This window comes from Scomber japonicus, chromosome 5 (genome assembly GCF_027409825.1).
Source record: "Scomber japonicus isolate fScoJap1 chromosome 5, fScoJap1.pri, whole genome shotgun sequence".
In the NCBI taxonomy this organism is placed as follows: domain Eukaryota; kingdom Metazoa; phylum Chordata; class Actinopteri; order Scombriformes; family Scombridae; genus Scomber; species Scomber japonicus.
The window spans coordinates 13,199,217-13,219,845 of record NC_070582.1 but is presented as its reverse complement, the minus strand read 5'-3'; the positions used below and the strand labels follow the sequence as shown (position 1 = coordinate 13,219,845).

At 40.0% G+C, this 20,629-nt stretch overlaps 1 protein-coding gene across 1 annotated transcript; it reads left to right on the top strand.

Moving 5' to 3' along the window:
* The first annotated feature begins 3,473 nt into the window (after window positions 1–3,473).
* Window positions 3,474–15,610, top strand: LOC128359190 (transmembrane and coiled-coil domain protein 3-like). Its single transcript, XM_053319623.1, has 4 exons — window positions 3,474–3,673; window positions 13,064–14,049; window positions 14,253–14,388; window positions 14,787–15,610. The coding sequence occupies exons 1-4, from the start codon at window positions 3,608–3,610 to the stop codon at window positions 15,090–15,092; spliced, it is 1,494 nt and encodes a 497-aa protein (XP_053175598.1). The 5' UTR covers window positions 3,474–3,607; the 3' UTR covers window positions 15,093–15,610.
* The last annotated feature ends 5,019 nt before the right edge of the window (window positions 15,611–20,629 follow it).

Sequence of the window (20,629 nt, the reverse complement as noted above, 5' to 3'; positions counted from 1 at the left end):
CTTTCAATCATGTTTCACTATTATTTACAGAGTTGAGCTTTTATTTTGAATGACAACATCAGAAAGAATTTGACATATTTGCCTCACCAGATTCCTCACTATTTAAACTTTGTGTGCTTTTTGACAGAAATAATCTTGTTTTTCAGGCTCTGTGTTGTTTACAGCAGCTGTCAACTACAGAGAATGCAACCTAAAATATGTCAGACAAATGCTCAGTCATGTTGGGGAAAAATTGGGAGGTCTGCAGTCTGTAGCTGTTTTTTAGGTAGGTGGCACTCTAATAGGCTCACCAGTGACAGCCGTGGCCAGAGGCATTGTTTTTGGGCTGTCCCATTCTACTGAACACTATGTCTCAGGAACTATTAGGGGATTTCTTGAAATTTGGCACAAACATCCACTTGGACTAGAGGGGTGAACAGATTAGAATTTGATGTTGAAAGGTCGCTGAAACCTCACAAAACACGTGTTTGGTCATAACTCAAGAATTCATATGCTGATCATGACAAAGTTTCACACAAATATCTAATGGGATAAAATGATGAAGTGATGACATTTTATAACCCAAAGGTCAACTTCACTTTGACATCATAATGTTCTGCAAAAACACTTCTGGCCATTGTTCACACCATAACTCAGCAGAAGGGGAGACTGTGAACATATTTCACATTTGGTCAACTGAATTAGCAACACTAATCATGGGTACCCACCTTGAAACTGGTGTGACTGCAAAGATCTGTGCTGCTGGGTTGAAGATTTGATACAATCTATATCCAAAGCGTCATCTGTTGTCATGGTTACAACTGTGCACTATCAGAATCAGTTTCATTGTCCAAGCATGTGAACACATACAAGGAAAACCCACCCAAATATATGTATTGAGTTACTTCAAAGTCTTCACTATGAATTTTATATGAGTATGGGCAGACATGGATGTAAACTGCAACCTGACTGTTTGGTGGAGACATAAAACCATGAGAAGGTATTTCTTGTCTTTCATACGTCACATCATTTAAATACAAAACTGAAACATCAGCTTTATAATTAATTCTGGGCGAGGTGATGATTCATGATCAAACATTCAGCTGAGATATCAATAGTGTTTTCATGGTAGTAAAAAGGATGAACAGTATTTCGTTGACGAATGCACCAAGTGAATCACCTTCAGCATTCATTAGTCATAGTGCCTATTAAGAGACAATGGTTAAACTGCATGCACACTCTTGATTTTGTCAGTGAGTCAATGCACATGTTGTTTTCCTTGAGAGGCAGGTTACTGTAAATGACTTATCTGAACATAACAGAGTAAAACTTAGAAAACAGCTCATTGTTTCCAGACTTGATGAATGTCTGGGTTTTCATCAGTAAACATCATTAACTTGCTCCTACTTCAATAAACACCACAGATTGTTTACATGCTCCTGTTAAATTAATAATGCAAAATCTGTATCCTACCCCAGTGACTTATTGTTGTGTTTCGTGTCAAGTGACGTGAAGGAGGAAGATGTTGCAGGGTGTTGTGCAGGGACTAGACTTTCAGTGTGTGTTATTAGCCAATCAATTTTTCATTAGGGCTCTGTGGAAATGGGTGAACAGAGGATAACGCCTGTAAGCTTTCCTTTGCTGTAGTTACTCAGTGAATGTCCAGCCAATTAAAGGCACTGATATGAACATTAAAACTTGATGAGCAGATGAACAATATTGTCTGCTGCTGTTTTTAGACTTCCATTGTTCAGTGTATCCAGTGACTTCTTTATGTGACTCTCCACAGTCCTATCATATCACTGCATCACATGACACACCCTCTTTGAACCAAAGAGGTTAAAGCATGTCAATGTACAGTGCACTCACTGTATGTACAGTCCAAACAAAAGGGGGTTATCATCACTTGTCTGTGTACAAACCCCCCCAAACCACTTGCAATTGCAAATACTGACCATCTGTAACTGTAAAGGTTGAGCAATTTGTGTGTTTCTTTGTGTTTAAGGCTAGGTGGATTAGCTCATTCCAGGCTGGATGAATGTGAATGGACTGTTCCCATGGCCTCACAGGGCTTTGGGTTTGTCTGCTTGAGGGTGGAGGTGTTGCAATACAAGGTGACAGAGCTGGTTTTAGGAGAAAAGCCAAAATCTCCTACATTAAAGAGCTTTAATATTTCTGACGATATCATAAAAACAGAATGTTATCACAGAATGTTATTTTATGACTTGTCTTATGATTAACAAAAAATAAATTGAAGAAGTTTAAATTAAACAGGGTTTTTTTGAGTCTAGAAATAATCAAACAAATAAGCAATGGAAAATCAAACATGGCATTCTTATCATACTTATCACCTCTTGAATTGTAATACTTTTGAAACCTAAAGTAATTATTTATTTCTGACTTTATACATGATTTGATTAACATATACGTGTTCTCAACCTCTTTTCAGAGTCTGTATAGCCTTTTATAAACAGTGGATTTGTTGGTTCTTTTTTATCTACAAGGCTAGAGCTACCATTGACACTGAGGTCATGTTGTCACTATTGTGAAAATTTGAAGTTTTAACAGAGTTACCAAGTTTACATTCCACAGTTGCACATAAATTACACATGATGGTTGTTTCTGATATATTTTTAGACCATAAATCCTTAAGTTGGGCTATTCTTATATTAAAAATGTAAAAAAAATTATATATTATATATACAATATTACAATAACTTGGAAGTTTGGAGAAGTCTTTGAAACTGCATTACAGAGAAAATACCAATAAATGTAATAAATACTAATAAAACTAGGCTGAAAAAATATATGATTTATTTATTGATAATCAGGCAGGCTTCTTTGGGTAGCAAGTCAAATTTGGTGGATTCATGACCTCAGTATTAAAATAAAATAAAGGCCTGGTCACAACACTGATACATGTATGTATACTATTTGTCACACAGTAAGTAATATGGGGAGGTTTCAGAGAATATAAAGTGAATTAGGCCTAAATTTTGATTTGATATTACTGTCACACCCCAAAACATCAGATATCCTTTAAAGGACCACTGTGTCGAATTTAGTGGCATCTAGTGGTGAGGTTGCATATTGCCAAAAACAATGATTTGTATTTTCAAGTGATTATACACAAATAAATATATTTATGAATATTATATTTTATTTCTGCCAAGACAATTTCAATGGACTAAATCATACACAGTGGTGCTTTAAGTTTTAATATAAGACACTAATCTGAGTAAAAGGTATACCCACATTGTAAGCAGAGGACTATTTTGATGATTTCTGGTAGCCGTCTTTTAGTATAAACACCACACCACAACTGCTAATATAGAAGCAGTTTGATTTAACACTGATAGGCACATGTCCTGAAAGGGTTAATCCGCCCTCTCTCAGCCTCCCTGCAGAGAGAAATAGGCGGAGTTTGGGTTCACGCATAGTTTTTGTAAGTAGAAGAGGGCAGTCAGTGTGTGTATGTGTGTGTGTGTGTGCGAGAGAGATAATGTGTGTGTGTCAGAGAGAGAGGGAGAGACGGGGCCAGACATGGACACTAGATCAGGCTTGAATTGTAAAGTCCTCCTGAATTGAAGAAGTGCAGCTTCAAATTGACCACACATACGGGATTATTATGCCCAGCGCCAACATATCCGTGCGAAGTTTATCTGAAGTGGAGAAATACCTCAGCAGCCGGATGGTGAGTAATCATCTGAGTGTGTTTTGCGGCATTGTGTCATAAGCGGCAGGTCCCGTACTGTACCAGCGCTACATTGTTGTCTGTTGATCTCCACGTCATGTGAAACCAGTAGCAGCTGCGCCGCCTGAAAGCTGCATATTTCTCCTCCTGACAAAGAGCTGAAGCAAGGCTGTGAAACATTTGAGCAAAATATCGTCGAAACACTGTTTTCTGAAAAGAGATGTCGCTCTGGTTACACAGGTGTCTTCAAATATCCGCCTATAAACTCTACTGTACTGAAATCAACAAAAATCCTGGCCCGAGACATTTTTTTGGACAATTTTCACGATATCCAAACCGGACAGTTGTTTGAGATGGACATCATGTCACATTTCAACACTGAAAAAAAAAAGCTTTTAATGGTTGAAACGTAGTGTTTGTCATAAAAAAAGATTGAAATAAAGTTTTGAGTGGGTTAATAATATTTTGATTACATTGATTTTTGATAATATTTTAATTATGTTTTACTTCTACACAGCTGCAGCTCTGTTTTTTTTACAGTTACAGTTTCCCCACACACCCCATCACACTAATGATTACAGTCACTTCTCTCCTGGTGTAGTAGTTTGTTATTTGAAACCTTGTAATGGGTGATTTTAAAACTGCTGCACAGATGTTATTGGGGGGAAAAAGTTTTGTAACTATGTAACTTCAGTTTTCAAAAAAAGGGGAATCTTTATTTTGAAACTTCCCGAGATGTTAATTTTTTCTCTGTTCTTTCAGAGCTGAACTAACAACACCCACTTTTCACAGATCAGCCCTCACAGTTGCAAGCTTGCGAGTCATGTGATTCCTGGCAGCGTTGTCTGGCAGCTGTGCTCTGAAATAGAGGGTGGATGTATAAAGAGAACTGGATACAACATCGCAGTCAGAGCTCCGTTTATTCCTATGAAAGTTGCTCAGTGGTGCATGAAGCAAAAATAGCCACTTCCTGCTGTAAAGAAATTACCTGGATTAAAAACATACTGCACATGCTCTGTGAGGCCAATGTGTCCATAGAGCATGCTCACTAGAGACTTCCACCAGTCAAGACAGTTAACTTCCAGATTAGTGCTCGATCATTCAGTTCATCTAGACTTTCCAAATGTTATCCGATCAAATATGTCAAATACTTACTTGAGGGTTGTGAGGCTCAAAAAACATATCCACTGTTTTACAGCCACTGCTTTTCCCATGATTCTGTACAGGGAAAATGCTTTTTAGGACAGTGAGCATCATGGGATGGACCTTGAAATTGTAATTACATGATTTGGTCACCAGGTCTAATTGGGTTAGGGTTAGGGTTAGGAGTTAGGGTTAGGGTTAGCCTGGCACTCCAATTGGGGGCTTGGTGGATACCTGGTAGTCGGTTCATGTTCGGTCACTTCAGCTGGGCTAGCCTACTTAATGCCAAGTTTGCCTTAGTGAAAATATAGAGTAAAATTTCCTGTTCAGGGATGGGGGTTCGTTACAGCATTTATGTTACAACGCATAAATGCGAAACATATGCTGTAACCATGGTAACAACAATTGTGTGACAGGGTATTACGAACTCTGCTCTTTAGCTTAGTACTGCATCCAAGATCCTGACTTTTTAGTTATTCATTCATTATTTATTTATTTCCAGATCGTCTGTTTTTTCTACCTTTTTCTTTTTTTTAATTACATTTCAAACTTTCAAACACTGAGTTACAACTTTTTGAAATATGACATGATATTCATCCAATACAGCTGCCTTTCTATGCAGCATTAAATGAAATTAGGGCTGAAACCATTGATTACTTGTCTGGTCTATACATGCAAAATGTAGTTAAAAAAAAGAATATAAGCCATACATTATCAGAGCCCAGAGTGACACATTTCAATTTGTTGTTGTCCACAGCAGCCCAAAAATATGTTCAGTTCACCATCATAAAATATCAAGGTGCACATTTTCACATAGGAGGATTTGGAACCAGTGATTTTTTTAGATCCAGGCGGAAGAAATAACTTTTAGCAAACTATTATCAAAGTTGCCTGCTGATTCATTTTCTCAGATTTTGATTAGAGCTGAAATTATCTGTTCATTAATCAGCTAGTCAAATATTGTTTCAGCTCTAATCAGAATTGGATGAGCACATTTTTTTTTTCCTTTGATGGGCCAACTAAGTACAGACTCAGAAAACCATGGAAGTGAGGTCATGCACAAACAACCACAGTCGAGTCTAGCCTTGAAACTTAAAATCTTGAGCTATAAGGGAACTTAAGCTATTTACTGCAGGGCTATTGTGTTGTGTTTCGTCTTACCGGTATTTCTGTTTTTCTGGTCACTGGATGACTGAATGCCTGACCTAGTTTTTGAGAATAAAATTAAACGCTTATTTTACTCCATTTTATCTGAGATGTAGTGAAGGTTACACAGTTAACCATTTTAATCATGGACTAAGGAGGATGTACAGTATCATAGCATGCAGTATTACATTTACTGCACACAAGGGGTTTTTCTTAAATAAAGATAATTGGGGGTTTTTCTCTTAGAATGTAATCGTTTGCTACTTTGCAGTTGGTTGGTCTTATGTGATAGTTTATTGAATGTCTTTGGTTTTTGGAATGTTTGTCATACAAAATGAGATATTTGAAGATGTCGCCTTGAACATTTTATCAACTAAGTCCAAATCATTCAAGCAAATAATTGGCATGATTGGCAGGACAGCGATAATGAGAGCATTAGGATCAGGTAAAACAAAAAGGCCTGAATTATTGTTAATCTGTTACATCCATACATAAAAATGCAGTGGTGATGTTGTCAAGTTGGTCTGTTTGAATTATAAACACAGAAGGACAAGTTGGCCTCAAAGAGCTATAACACCCTATATCCTTTCATTTGAATTTGGAGGAAATAAAAAAAATTAAAAGTGTTAGCTTAGCCATGTGTAGTAATTGCCTGAAAATATGGCACTAACAATTTTGGGGAAATCCATTCAGCCATCTGCTATTACTGTATTATAATTTCAGAAATCCCCGTATGGTTGTGACAGATCAACCTGAGTATGCTTTTAAAGCCAGGTGCTTTCAGTCACAGTGACACTGCAGATGGAATGTGCTCTCCATAGCGTGACACTTGCACAACCAGAAAGTCAGTCGAGTATCATGCCGCAGGATGTTTCTGTTGTATATGTATGAGCCTTCAGGCCTACTAGTTTGTCACCTTTTAGTCTTTAAAGGTAGAGCTTATAGGAGTGGCTCAAAGCTTTTCAAGTGTGTCTTAAAACAATGGTCAGGTTTCCAAATTAACAATTAAATTCTTCCATAAATGTTACTGCTGATCATACTGGTTATTAGAAGATACTTTCATAATGTAAGTGACGGGGTACAAAATCTACAGGCCTCATGCAAAAATGTATTTAAGTGAATCTGAAGCTAAAATGATGCTTTAGTCGTCCAAATTAATGCTGTGGATTTTGGCCTCCATCACTTACATTAAAGGTAGATTTGAAAGGGGATGTTTTAACAGTCATTATGAACCGGAGGAATGATGACAGTGATGAAAACCTCTTTCATTGTTAATACAGGCACCTTATTGTTGTTTTAAGACAGACTTGAAAAGTTGTGTACTTAACCTTTAATATTTTGATCCCCCTAGTACATCATGTATCTTTAAGAGAACACTGGCAGGTCTTATGTGAGTTAAGCTCTTGTTAAAAAGCTCCAGCTGCCCTGTGAACAACAATACTTATGAATGAATGAAATCCAACCTCAGTCAAACTCTGCCCTAGGGGAGAGCTTTAATTTGAAGCAGCTTCTCAAATAAGGAATTAGACATTTGTGGTAAAACAACCAACACGATATAAAGGAATGTCTCTCACCATTTTTCCTGGTTTATTATCACTGGGCAGTGTAATTGCGCATTTCCTCCCTTTGTTTGCCAAACATGACAATCCAATTTTGTTCCTCAAATATAGTGGGTTAGAGGACAAAGATGATGCAACTTCAGTTTGAGTGGCTTGTTTTTCACAACCCTCACTGGATGGTCGCTGTAGAAAAATTGTATGCCGTGTTTGTCCTTACATGAACCCATGAACATATTAGCTGTCACATCAGTATAATTGGCAGCCTTTAAATTGGTTGTGCTATGAATCATTAAATGGCAGTGTTCTCATTATCTCTTTTTTTAGGCTTATTATGTTTTTCATGGCTAATGAGCTGCTTGACTCTTCAGCTACCCTGCAACATGACCTCCACTATTCACTTCCTCGCTTTGAATCAGTATGTTGAATATAGTTGCTTATTTATCTTAATTGAATCCCGCTCAATACTCTCTCAGTCCACAGGGGCCAACAGATGCAGGGAGTGTTAATGGGCTATTGATTTAGTCCTGGACCAGCTTGTCTATGAGATAATAGTGAATACGTCTTAAGCAATTCATTCCACTGACCTCCCGGGGATTAGTCATTCAGGAAACTTAAGACCTCAAACTCTGTAGCTATGTTTTTTCTTTCCGCTTTTATTCTGATGAGCCGTACTGTTTGGCATCTAAAGAAAGGCTTTTCAATCAAACTGTGGCCAGCTGTGGGACACAGTTGAGAGAGGGAGGAGGAGATGTTGGGTCAGCTTTCTGATTCCAATCAAAGATGTGCTCCCTGTCGCTTGCTCTTGCTCTCTCTCTCTGGTTTTCTTCCCGTCTCCCTGTGTGAGCCCTGAGAGGGAGAGTGTCTGTATCCATGAGGATCAGCTGGAGGGAATACCAATAAGCACTGCAGGCTTCTTCCCCTCTGTGGCTCTGTTCTCTGCTGAAGGGATTGTTTTGTTCCATCTCAATGAGTGTGCCAGCACTGCTGCCCTGTGTGTGTTTATTTGGGGTACACGATGGCAAAGACACCCCCATCACACACACACACACACACACACACACACACACACACACACACACACACACACACACACACACACACACACACACACACACAAACACTACCTCATCATTTTGATCCAATTTCTTCACATCAGCACAAACACCTGTACTTGTGTTTGCTTGTGTCTCTGCAGCTGTATGCGACCTGACCCTACATCGTGAGCTGATGTTAATCAACAGATTACACCTGCATTTGAGTGCACTTACAAACATTACTTCCTCACAATGGGGACAATGCTTTCCTGATTTCATAAGTAAATGTCTGGTTTTTGTAACGTCCCCTTAATCGGGTGGGGCAGCAAGTTTTTGTGCTTCCTGCTAATCTGAACTAATATTTATACCAGTAATACTGCTCAGTATGTAGCTCACACCCTCTACAAACACGCACATTTTAAATAATTTGTGTTCTTGACTCCAGCACAAGACATTCATGCTGAATTGCTGCTTTGCCTGTTTTCTTCTGGTGCTGCAGTGGGCTTATAAGTGTATCATCTGTTTTTGCATGAAAAACAGAATCATTAACTAGATCATTGATCCAAGAGAGAGCACACTGCAGTGAAAGATAAGCAGCATCTGCAGTTTCTGTCGGTTCGCCTAACTTTGCCTCTAAAATGTAGTCACAACTTTGGGCAGATTTCTCAAACATAATAAACACACAGCTCTCCCTTGTTGGGTTAAGATTGAGGCTAATGCCGTTGGATCTTGATATTATGCTGTCTCGTGGGCTCAGACCATAATAAATGGGTCATGGTGTTGGACAGACGCTGTGTGCTATGTAGGGCGGCATGGGGGACAAGGGGCTCACGCAGGGAAGAGGTGTGAGGGAGGTGCCCTGGGGCCACAAAGGCCTCCTGTAGATCCTGTTGGTGGAGATGATGATGTGTGCTTAACTATGCTAAAGGAGCAACCTCCCTTTTGTTCTATTGCTATCTTCTTATCTTTTTCAGTTTCACTAGCTGGTTCAGTTTTTTGTCTCCCACTTTCTGTCTGTCTCCCCTCTTCTGTTCTACTGACACACTAACATCGATGGGTGACTCAAACAACAGGGGGCGTTTGACTGTGTAATGTCCTGGCTTTTTAATTTCCGAGATAACAGTTTGAGTTAAACGTGAGAAGACTCTCAAGAAGATTTTCTCACACTGATAGATCAGATTTTTATTATGGGCCATCCACAGCCTGACTTTTAAATCCCACAGTATTACAGCGAGAGAACACCGTTAGGACTGCTCAAGGACACCCAGACAGGTCATCTAGCTGCTGATGGAAACACCATCTCATCAAACTCTTGCCTGGTTTGAACCTGTGGCCTCTCAGTTAAGGACAGTCCACTAACCATCAGACTCTCCTGCTGCCATCTGCCGTGCTGTAGCAGCCTTTCCTCTAGTTACTTGATTTTCACTCCCTCTGACATCTCCAGCATCCCCGAAGACCTTCAGTCCTCGCCCTGTTTCACTCTCCTACCTTAGTAACCCCTGGAGAGCGCCCGCATAAGTGTTTGGGAGAAATGAAGTGAAAAGTAGGGCAGCTACTCAGCAGATTTGGGTGGACATTTTCATCATCATAAGGCTAATTCATTTAACAGAGCCACTCATCCAGAGAGACCCTCACATTATTGCAGCAGTTAGCGTGGGTAGAAAACTTGAGTAGCAGTAGCAGTGGAAATAGGCTTTTTAAACTGAAATGGTCCCATTTTGGGGCAAATTTCTTCTGGGAATATCTGGATTTCATACCTGTTTTTGGGTCCTAGAGTGTGTAAAACATCTGTGTCGTGTTATAGTGTTACTTGAGCTGCTCTCATGAATCAAGCCCCATCCTTCCAAAAGACGCCTCTTTCCAGCCAACAATTTTTGGCTCGACATTCACTACTCCTGGTGCATCAATGTGAATACGGAATTGCTAGGATACTCTTTCCAAACATCTCTCACTGCTGTGATGGTCTGTTTTTGCCACAGGCCTCAACAGTGATCGATTAGTAAAAGCCAAATCACTATTTGATCTATTTTACGCTCATCTGTATCTGCACTTATTATAGCACCTTGAAGCAATGAACTTAAACCCTTGTGCTCCATGTTTGACCCCTAATGCTTCAGTAGAGAACATTTCAAAGTTGAGGCTGGTGGTGGGAGAGTGCCTGAGGAGCTAGCTGAACAGGCAGCTCTTTTGTTTGTGAAAATTTAAACATTTAAAAAAGACTGAGTAATATGAACCAGCCCGCTCTATGCTCCTCTTAAACAATGAACATATTAGTCTCCACTTTCTTTTGTATGACAAACGGGTTTGACAAAGGCGCAAGTTAAATCTTAAGCTGTTTTGACAAGAGATATTGCTGGCGCTCGGAAGGAGCAGGGTTGTGACTGGCTGCAGGGCTCCTCAGCATATATGTCAGGCCAGTGAATCCATATGCAGCAGCTCAGCCATTAGAGAACAGTCCTGGACAGAGCAGAGGTAGGACATGACAAAGTGTGCTTTTTTCTCTGCAAAGAAAGAGTCCTTGTTCAAGAAGGACAGATGCCAGAGAGGGGGAGAGAGTGGGATGAGGACAGAGGCTGAAATACCCCAGGCATGCTTGTAGAATGAAGCATAGATTTATCTGGTTACACGCTACACATAACAAAGTATATATTCTACATGTAAAGCATAATTATAGTCACATGGGGATTAAACACTACCATTTTTCCATGCAGTAAAGAACAGTTTCCATGGCACACATTATGGTGAAACCAGATTGAAACCAGTCATACTTTCAAATGGAGATGTCAGAGATTATTCACTAAGGTATTGCTCACTGAATCACTATCAAAACAAGTTGTGCTGGTTGATTGAGGTCATAGCGTCAACATTAAGTAAATAGGAAGTATGTGTATCTGGATTACTTAAGCTGAAAGAGCAATCTTACAGCTGATTGTGTGCCTATTTGTTTTAGTCTGAGCACCTTCTATATATTGCTTAATGTGTGTGCGTACTTAATGGCCAATTGGTAAACCCTCTCTCGTGGTTCACCTGACAGTCATGTGTCACATAACGTAAGTATGAGGCGAGCTCTACATGTATTAGTCAGTTTTAAAGGTACTTAGCTTGCAATATGTAATCATTCTGTGGTGTTGTGGGTTTAGGTTAGTAAGTGGTTAGAAAAGCTAAGCAGCATTGAGTGCTTAGGTCTGCTTCAGTTAGTTGTAATCAGTTTGTTTGCTTGAAACTAGCAGTGTTACGTTTTTTAAGGATTAGTGCAGCTTTGTGCTGCCCTCAGTGCTTGTTGTACAACACTCTGTATTAGGCTGTATCAGCTCACACCTCCTGTTATTACACTAGTGTTGTACTGTGATCAACTTGTAACATTCTGTGACTTGCTGGGCTGCTGTTACATTGCAGCGTCTTATCGCTCAAAGTGACACTTGGTTTCTAAAAATGCTGATCGTAAATTCATTAAATTCTGTCTGCTGCCTTTCACAGCTTCCTCTTTATATAAGCCCTTCAAGTTTCCTGATATAGTTAGACTTGGTGACTCAAATTATATTTATTTAGTTTCACTTCCTCAAATCAAAAGCGGAGAAGGTCTGTGCCCGACAGTGACACCAGAACCAAAAAATGACCGTCATGTTGAGCTTCTATGAGAACAATGGTGATTTACTGTAAAACTGGGGACAGCGTCTGGTAAAGGGATTTCCTGAGTCTTGTGTCCATGACATCATCACTGACCTACATTGCATGTGCACGCTCCATTTAATTCTCACACATTAATAGCTGTTATCTGAGTTTTGCCATCTGTGTGCTATACTATAAACAAACAGGATTATATTCTGGCTCCTAAAACCTAATAGATGTGCCAAATGAGAGCACTGCATACACACCCAGATGGTCTCACAGCGGCAGTAACCGGAAAGCATAATAGTGTTGAGGTTAGAACACAATACAAAGAAGTATATGAAAAGCAAATTAGGCAAAAATATATATTTTTAAAAACCTGCATATTAGTTCAGTTGTTTAGGTTGTCACCTAACATTTTACTCATCAGCCACGTTGTTGATACATGAGTAAGCCACAACACCAGTATACAATGGAGTCCAAGGGGGCCATAGCAACAACAATGGGTCAGGTTTAAAAAATAACAACAAAAACTCCAGTTTAAAAAAAAGTATTTGTTTGAGAATCAGTTACTGTGACCAAATGTCTGTTTTTGTGTAAAGATTTTTGCAGTGCAATTGTGGACTGTAATAGAGGGTTAATGGCTCTCACCTTAATTTGACCTTAAATTAACTGGTTTAGATAAGCATTTCTGTTTCTCTATAAAGAAAATTAGGTGAGAAAAGAAAAATAACCAATATTCTCTTTGAGCTCATATTTGTAATACATCGATTTGGAATTATTAGCCACATTTTTTCTTTTCTGGATGATTTTTTCTTTTGCTGATCAGACAATTTCCATAGCAAAAAGATAATCCCATATAGAATGTAGCATCTGATCTGTGTTTCTCTTCCATGTAGGACCGGAGTACCGAGGGCAATTCTCCAAACATCACTATGTCGCTGCGCCGGGGTTCTTCAGTGAACAATCTCGATCTGGACCTGAGTGATGGAGGTCCTGGACCAACTCCAGGCTTCGAGGTCCAGCGTAGTCGTTCTTGCTTGGACAACCTCCAGCAAAAAATATTGAAAGTCACAGAGCAGCTGAAGATTGAGCAAACAGCGCGGGACGAGAATGTAGCAGAGTACCTGAAGCTGGTGAACAGTGCGGACAAGCAGCAGGTGGGTCGCATCAAGCAGGTGTTTGAGAAGAAGAACCAGAAGTCAGCTCAAAACATCGCCCAAATGCAAAAGAAGTTGGAACAGTACCATCGTAAGATGAAAGACAGTGAAATCCAGCACAGCCCATCCCCTCAGTCGTCCCGTAGCAAACACAGCACCATACCCAGGGAGTCGCCCAGAGAGCTGCTGAGGGACATGACTGGCAGTGGCCGACACCCAACCATGGACAAGATCAAGACTATCGGACCAGGTGTTTCCCTCTCCCCTCCTTTCTTCTTCAGCAAGCCCAGAGAGTTCGCCAACCTCATCAGGAACAAATTCGGCAGTGCTGACAACATTGCTCACCTCAAGACCACTATGGACTCTTCCTCTCCTCTGCCCACTGACAGTGCAGGAAAGGGGTTGAGTAGCAGTACCTCTATGGTGGGCAAGCCTAAGTATCCCAGTGATGATGAGTGCTCCTCAGGGAGTGCTTCCATTTCAGCAGACAGTAATGGGAACCCAGTTGGGGGTGGAGTGTTAGCGGGGCAGGTGCAGACTCAGGGCCAGGGGCAAGGTCAGCAGACAGGGGGAGACAGCCAGGGCAGACTGGCTTTGAGCCTGGAGGAGATGAGAGAGATCAAAGATGCCCAGAACCAGCTGGAGGAGGATATTGAGGAGATAAAGGCTCAGTTCAAGAGAGAGTACGGCATCATCAGCCAAACATTGCAGGAGGAGAGATACAGGTCTGTTTACCATCTTGCCAATCTTGCATTCTCCTCACATAATAAAGCACTGATTTCTAACATCAATATGGATTACTATTCATCTGAAATATTAAAACAACCACTTTACTACGTTTCACTACTTTGTCAACAGTACTTTCAAATCTGCTTATAAATAACAATGACTAACTAATATAACTGCATCTTCCTGCATTGCCTGTTAGGTATGAACGTTTGGAAGACCAGCTGAACGACCTGACGGAGCTTCACCAACATGAGATGACTGATTTGAAGCAGGAGCTGGCCAGCATCGAGGAGAGGGTGGCCTACCAGGCTCAAGAAAGGGCCAGGGACATACAGGTATGTAGTGTATATCATGTAGTGATGCATGGGTTGACTTGTACACTTTTGGCCTTGTTGTATTTCATTTAGATTTTAGAACTTTTTAAGTCATTGAAGCTTAGTTTTTGTCTGAAATGCTTTAAAAGACTAATTGATAAAAACATTCACATACAGAGGTATTAGTTATGTATCTGTAGAATCACAGTGAATAGGAAATAACGACCTTGAAATGAAAGTCTGTCTGTTCTTGTTTGACAATTATGACCATACAAATTCTTCTCTGTCCTCACATCCCTCAACTGCTACATAATTAATCTTCAGTTTTCGTAATTGATGGTTTGAAAAGTCAGAACAAATGACCTTTTAGGCACTTGGGAATCATTTAGATCAAGAAAATATCTCATCATCTTTTTCAGGAAGCTCTCGAGTCATGTCAGACACGAGTGTCCAAGCTGGAACTCCAGCAACAGCAACAGCAGCAGACAGTCCAGCTCGAGACCCACGATGCCCGAGTTCTGCTGGGGAAGACCATCAACATCATGTTGGCCATCATCACCGTCATCCTGGTGTGTGTCTCCACCGCTGCCAAGTTTGCCGCTCCACTGATGAGGAGCCGGTACCATGTGGTGGCTACCTTATTGGGACTTTGCTTTTTGACCATATTCTGGAAGAACTGGGACCGGTTACAATATGCCATAGACAAGGTGCTGGTCCCTGCCTGAGAGGACAGAGGAGTACACACTGAAAACAACATTAACATGGATGCTGGCAGTTGTCAGGATAGGACTGTGTCAGAAGATTGGTTGTACAATCGTCTGAGGACATGATCGCCATGCATTTACAGAGGTCACTGTGTTTTTAGAGTCAGACTGAAATTACATTTTTTGGTGATTTTTTTTTTCTTTTGTCTTGAAGTTGAATGTGTGTAGCTAACAATTTAATTTAACCTGAGAGATCATGTTTACTTAACAGTATATTTTGTTACTTTTTCCCCAATGATTGCTATGAAATCATCATATTAAATCAATAGCTAACTGACCCTTCTTATAAAGAATTAGGAAGGGTGAAAAGAAGTGTATTTCACATGAGAGTAAACATTGGGAGTCTTTTCCATAGTTTTGGGACTAGTTTTTGAGGTAAAATTTGGCATTTCTCATTTTGCTTCAGCCTCACTATAACATCTCTCAAACTGTTGCGAGCATGCACATACTAACAAAACCTCAAACTTGGTATCTTTTGACCACAGCTATGAAGTGCTAATGTTGGCCTTAAAGGGATAGTTTGACATTTTGGGAACTAAACCTATTTATTTGGTTAATTGGTAATAGTTAGATGAAAATATCAATTCTGCTCTTATGTCTTAAGAGTAAATATGAAGCCTACTGCCAGCAACTAAATAGCATATCTTATCATAAAAACAGGAAACAGATGGTCTGACTCTGTCCAAAGGTAACCTCTGAAGCACGTTTTTTTTCGCAAGAACAGACACGTTTTTTTCTTGCTGTACGTATACATGTACATGTGCTGTACATATACATATACATGTATAAAATAGCACATAACCCCTCTTGTAAAACCATAACTTCAAATTTTTTTAAAAGCTTTTTTTTTTTAAAGCTTAGAGCTTTGAACAGAGCCAAGCTAGGGGTTTCCCCCATTTAAATTCTGTATGCTAAGCTAAGCTAACAAGCTGCTGACAGTAGCTTAATCTTTACTGTACAGACATGAGTTGTATCAATTTTCACATGTAACTAGCAGCAAGAAAGTAAATAGTGTATTTCCAAAAATGTCAAATCCTTCCTTTTTAATGAAGAATCTACAGACTCGAGCACAGAGGCAATGGACATCCTGTTTTTTTATGTGTTTAGTTCTTCATTCCTTATGCCTTGTCTGCTCTGTGTGGTCAGTCATCTCTTAAAGTTTCTCTGTTTACTGTTCCTGATGTGTAAAGTGCAATATATTTGATTTCTAATAGCACTGTTTTAAAAACGGTTCTTTTAGAAGAGAGCGTTTTGCGTCAGTGTTTTTGGAGGAGTGACAGGGGGTTGGTGTTGGTGCTGGGGGGCGGGTGAGGAAGTGTCATTAATGCTGGCATGAGAGATCCATAACCATTGAAGCCACTGCTGGGCTCTGATAAGACCAGCTGTCTCCCCTCTCAAGGGCCAAAAATCAATCCGACTGCATTAGCGTGCTGTTAGTGTGGTAATATCAACACAAGCCACTCTTCAGAGCAGGCACACATGCGCACACATGCCGAGATAACACAAAAACAGAGTCAGTAACTTGGCTCTCTTTATGTCTTATGGGCTTTGCCCGAATGATGTTTGTCTTTTACTAATAATGTGATTGAGAGGCGATGGTTTATACTGTGATACAAGGCCTTTTTCTGAGGAAAAATGCAATTCCTTTTTTTATTTTTATGAAGCAACAAAAAGCCTTCAGTACTCCTATGAGGAAGGAGCACATTACAGGCTCTAAATGATGAACTATGATGAACTATGAGCCTCTTTTTTTGGACTGACTAATGTGTGTTTTATGATTGTCCTGCGAACAATATCTATGAGGTTCCCACATGAAGATATGCACCACTTTTAATGTTTGTCTGCCATAATAACATGTTTGTGTTGATGTTTGTTGTCATCTCTATTGTTCTACTAACTGTATTTTTTTTTGTTCCTGTTTGACATATTTGAGCAAGTTTTACCTTCAGAACTACAGATCTGGTTTACATTCTCTTTTCACCTCTGGTGCACTATGTGATCAATCAGTTACATTTTCATGCATTATGTGCCTTTGTCTGATTATTTCTGTTAAATTAAACATCTTTTTAATCAACTTGTGACTGATGCCTGGAATTGGAGTTGAGCATTTTGTATTTGTTGTTGTTTTTGACACGTTTGGATTTTGCTATAAACATTCAAGTATTGACAAAGTCTAAATAGAGTGGACAACAGTCCAAAAATGTGATTACTTCACCATCGGTATGAAGGGAACTGAGTTGTCAGAAAACTTGTTAACTCACTGTTCCTGAAGATAACCTACTTATAGTCACCACACTCGTCATTTGAAAACTTTTAGGTATTAATTTCCTTATTTACCTTTGGGTCCATCGCGCCATACAAATAGATCCTTTGAAATACCCTAAAAGCATAATGCTGCCAAGAAATTACACTCAAATATAAATATGGCAAACATCTCTCTCATCTCTCCTTCACCACCACTAGAGGGTACCTGCGTACTACACTCTTGACATGAGAGAGCTCAAGAAAACATACTGGTATGCTGCAGCATCTTACTCAGTCTTTGTGTTATCTACTAGATATTATGCATGTTTTATATCTAAATGATGCATTCCCGCTGTGTCATAATCAATACAACCACTTCATTCAAATATTAAGACTACAGTATCACAAAAGACAGAAAGACAAATAATATTCAGTATCACTGTGGAAGAGTAGCGCCCTCTACTGTTATGCAGAATGAGGCTTTTCTACATGTTTCCACACAATTCTTGAATACATGGTCCCATTGCAGCATTTTTGTGCATTTCAGTAAGCACCCAATCTGGGTCATATATTTAATACTGTAAACATCAATGCTTTCTGAAGAGTGATCCATGTCTGTAACTGTGTGATGTAGTTTCCATCAGGATAGAAATGGAGTCCTATAGGATGCTGACAATCAAAGATAAATGGATTCAACTCCATTCACTTAACAAGGAACTGCGGCCACAGTATGTAGTATCATCATAGCCACAATAATCAATAATGACACATCACACTGCTATAATACATGTAAAGTGTCACCTTCAAATATCAAAAAAGATGCACATTTACTCAACAACACAACAGCATCAACATTAATGCTGCAAGTCATTGCTGGGAGGCAGTAGATGCAGACAAACACATGCACAAGCTCATGCACGGTTAAACTCAGCCGCACTGCAATATGGGTCACCTGGCACAGCAGTGTGCATGGTTTAGCCTGCGTGACTAGTGCCTGCCTGCATGCCAAGCAAAGGCACAGACGCACAGCGAGATACAGGGACAAGAATGGGGATGATGGACAGATAGCTTACCTGGGGATCTCTGGAACTCACACAGTGTTCCTGTACTTTATACAAGTTTAAATTTAAGAGTTATGTGCATATTGTGTGTGTGTGTGTGTGTGTGTGTGTGTGTGTGTGTGTGTGTAGGAGGAAGACCTGCTTGGTTTCATGCATTTGTGGAGCAACTAAGGCCTCTGGCTGAGAAAAAAAAATACTCAGATTGGTGTGAGGCAGAGACTGACTAATGCACACATACACACAGCCACCCACACACACATAGGCTTAAAAATGGGGATTATGAGCTATATTTGTAGGTGTGAACAGAGAGCAATATTTTCCTTCCCAATCTCTGTCTCTTCTGTATTATGTGATCTAAAAAGTGAACACTTCCCTTTGATGTGAGCTCTGATTCTGTGTTTTCCATTGCGCTCTCCCCCGTGGCTCCTGGAGCTCGTTGGCCTATTCACTGGGCTCCATAATGAGCTGCTAATTATCCCAGGACCTCATCAAGTCTCTTTGGGCCCACAGCTAAGCCTCCTCCTCACACCGGTTGGCATGGTGACTGTAGGGGATGGGACCTGCATAGAGGAGGCCACCAAAAGGACCGCTGCAGCTTCACTCCTGCTCTCTTTTGTTGAGGGGGAGTAAGAGCGACACTTTTTTTTCTCTTACAGAAACACTAATGAGAGTGGGAAGTAAATGGAATTAGCTATAAGCATAGCATGGTCTACATTTTGTGAGCTTAATTTATATGTCTGTCTAAATATAAATATAGGTGTGTGTGTTTGTGTCTTTCGGTCACTCAGATTGCATGACCTTATATTATGGGAAAGTTCTGAACTCTCTGGCAACTTCCACATGGATTTAGACTCCTCTGGCAGCACTGGGCCCTTCCCATTTCCTGTGCATGGTGTCATGACAACAGGCCATGTTCCCTTCCTCTGTTACAGCACTATAACATAAAAATGTATTCTGCATTCAGCAAAGACCTGCCAGCCTTATTCCTCAGCAGGCACAGGAACTGCAGCTCTGTAATGCTGCAGTATCTGTGACCAGAATTAGAACTTCCAGTGACGAAGGCACAGAAATGGCCCGTAGAACATTTCAGATTTATGGATACATTTATCATCAAGGTCTTCATATAAATCACCTCTTAAAAAGCCCTAATTCAAAGGCACCTCCAATTTCCTTTAGTTGCTAAGCAACCACAGAGCACCACAGTGATGGTTGGAGTTAAAGGCTGGCAGCCCGGTGGTGTAAAGCGGATTGTGGGGTGAATCACTGTCTTTTATAGCTCTGAGGTTCTATTACATGACCAGCTGACAATGACAATGATATACTGTCACCAGAGAGTAATTATACAGCCTGTTGATCCTTTTGGTGTATCCACAAGCAAATGATATTAACTGGATGGCTGTAGTGGGGCTTTTGCTGTGACCAGTGCAAATGGACCAATATAATCATTAGAGCAGATTTTTAAGATATCTAACAACCAATAGTCCCTTGTATGATTATCTGTTGTTTCTATTGTTTCTATCCCCTGTATGTTGTGTATCCTGACACGTCTAATTGACCATGAGTGCTCACTGCAAACAACATCTGAAAGCAATATGTCTCACATATAACTATATGCTACAGGTTTGGTCACAATTTATCTTAGGAATATGCAAAATTTACACACATATAAATACAATTCTTAATACTTTATATTAAAATGCAGATTTTTCTTATAATATTAATGAAGGCTCTGTATTAAAGTGTCCCAGTGAGCCAGATTGCACAACACCAGGACCCTGAAACATAAGAAGCTATATGGACTTCAGCCAACATTAATTATATTATTTGAACCTGCGCTTTTCCTATTATAACATGTCAAAATGTCTTCCATGGAAAAGGCCTGTTGTGGTTAAGTGTTGCATTTTCCAAAATCTGGAGACCAAGTTATTAAATCACTGCATATCAAATGACACACTGGGAACCACATGGTAGAACCCTCAGGCCTCTGGGGCCCTGAGACATTTCACCCCTTTCACTTTGTTCAGTTTATAATCCAGCCTTCATAATGTCAGCTCTGATGCTGTGTGCCTGCTTTTTGTCTACCTTGTATGTTTCTGTTAATTCTTAACATCAAGAAATTATCAACCTGTGGACAACAGTCATCCTGTCTGGGGACTTTTGCCCAAAAACTTGTCTTTTGGCTACTTCATGATA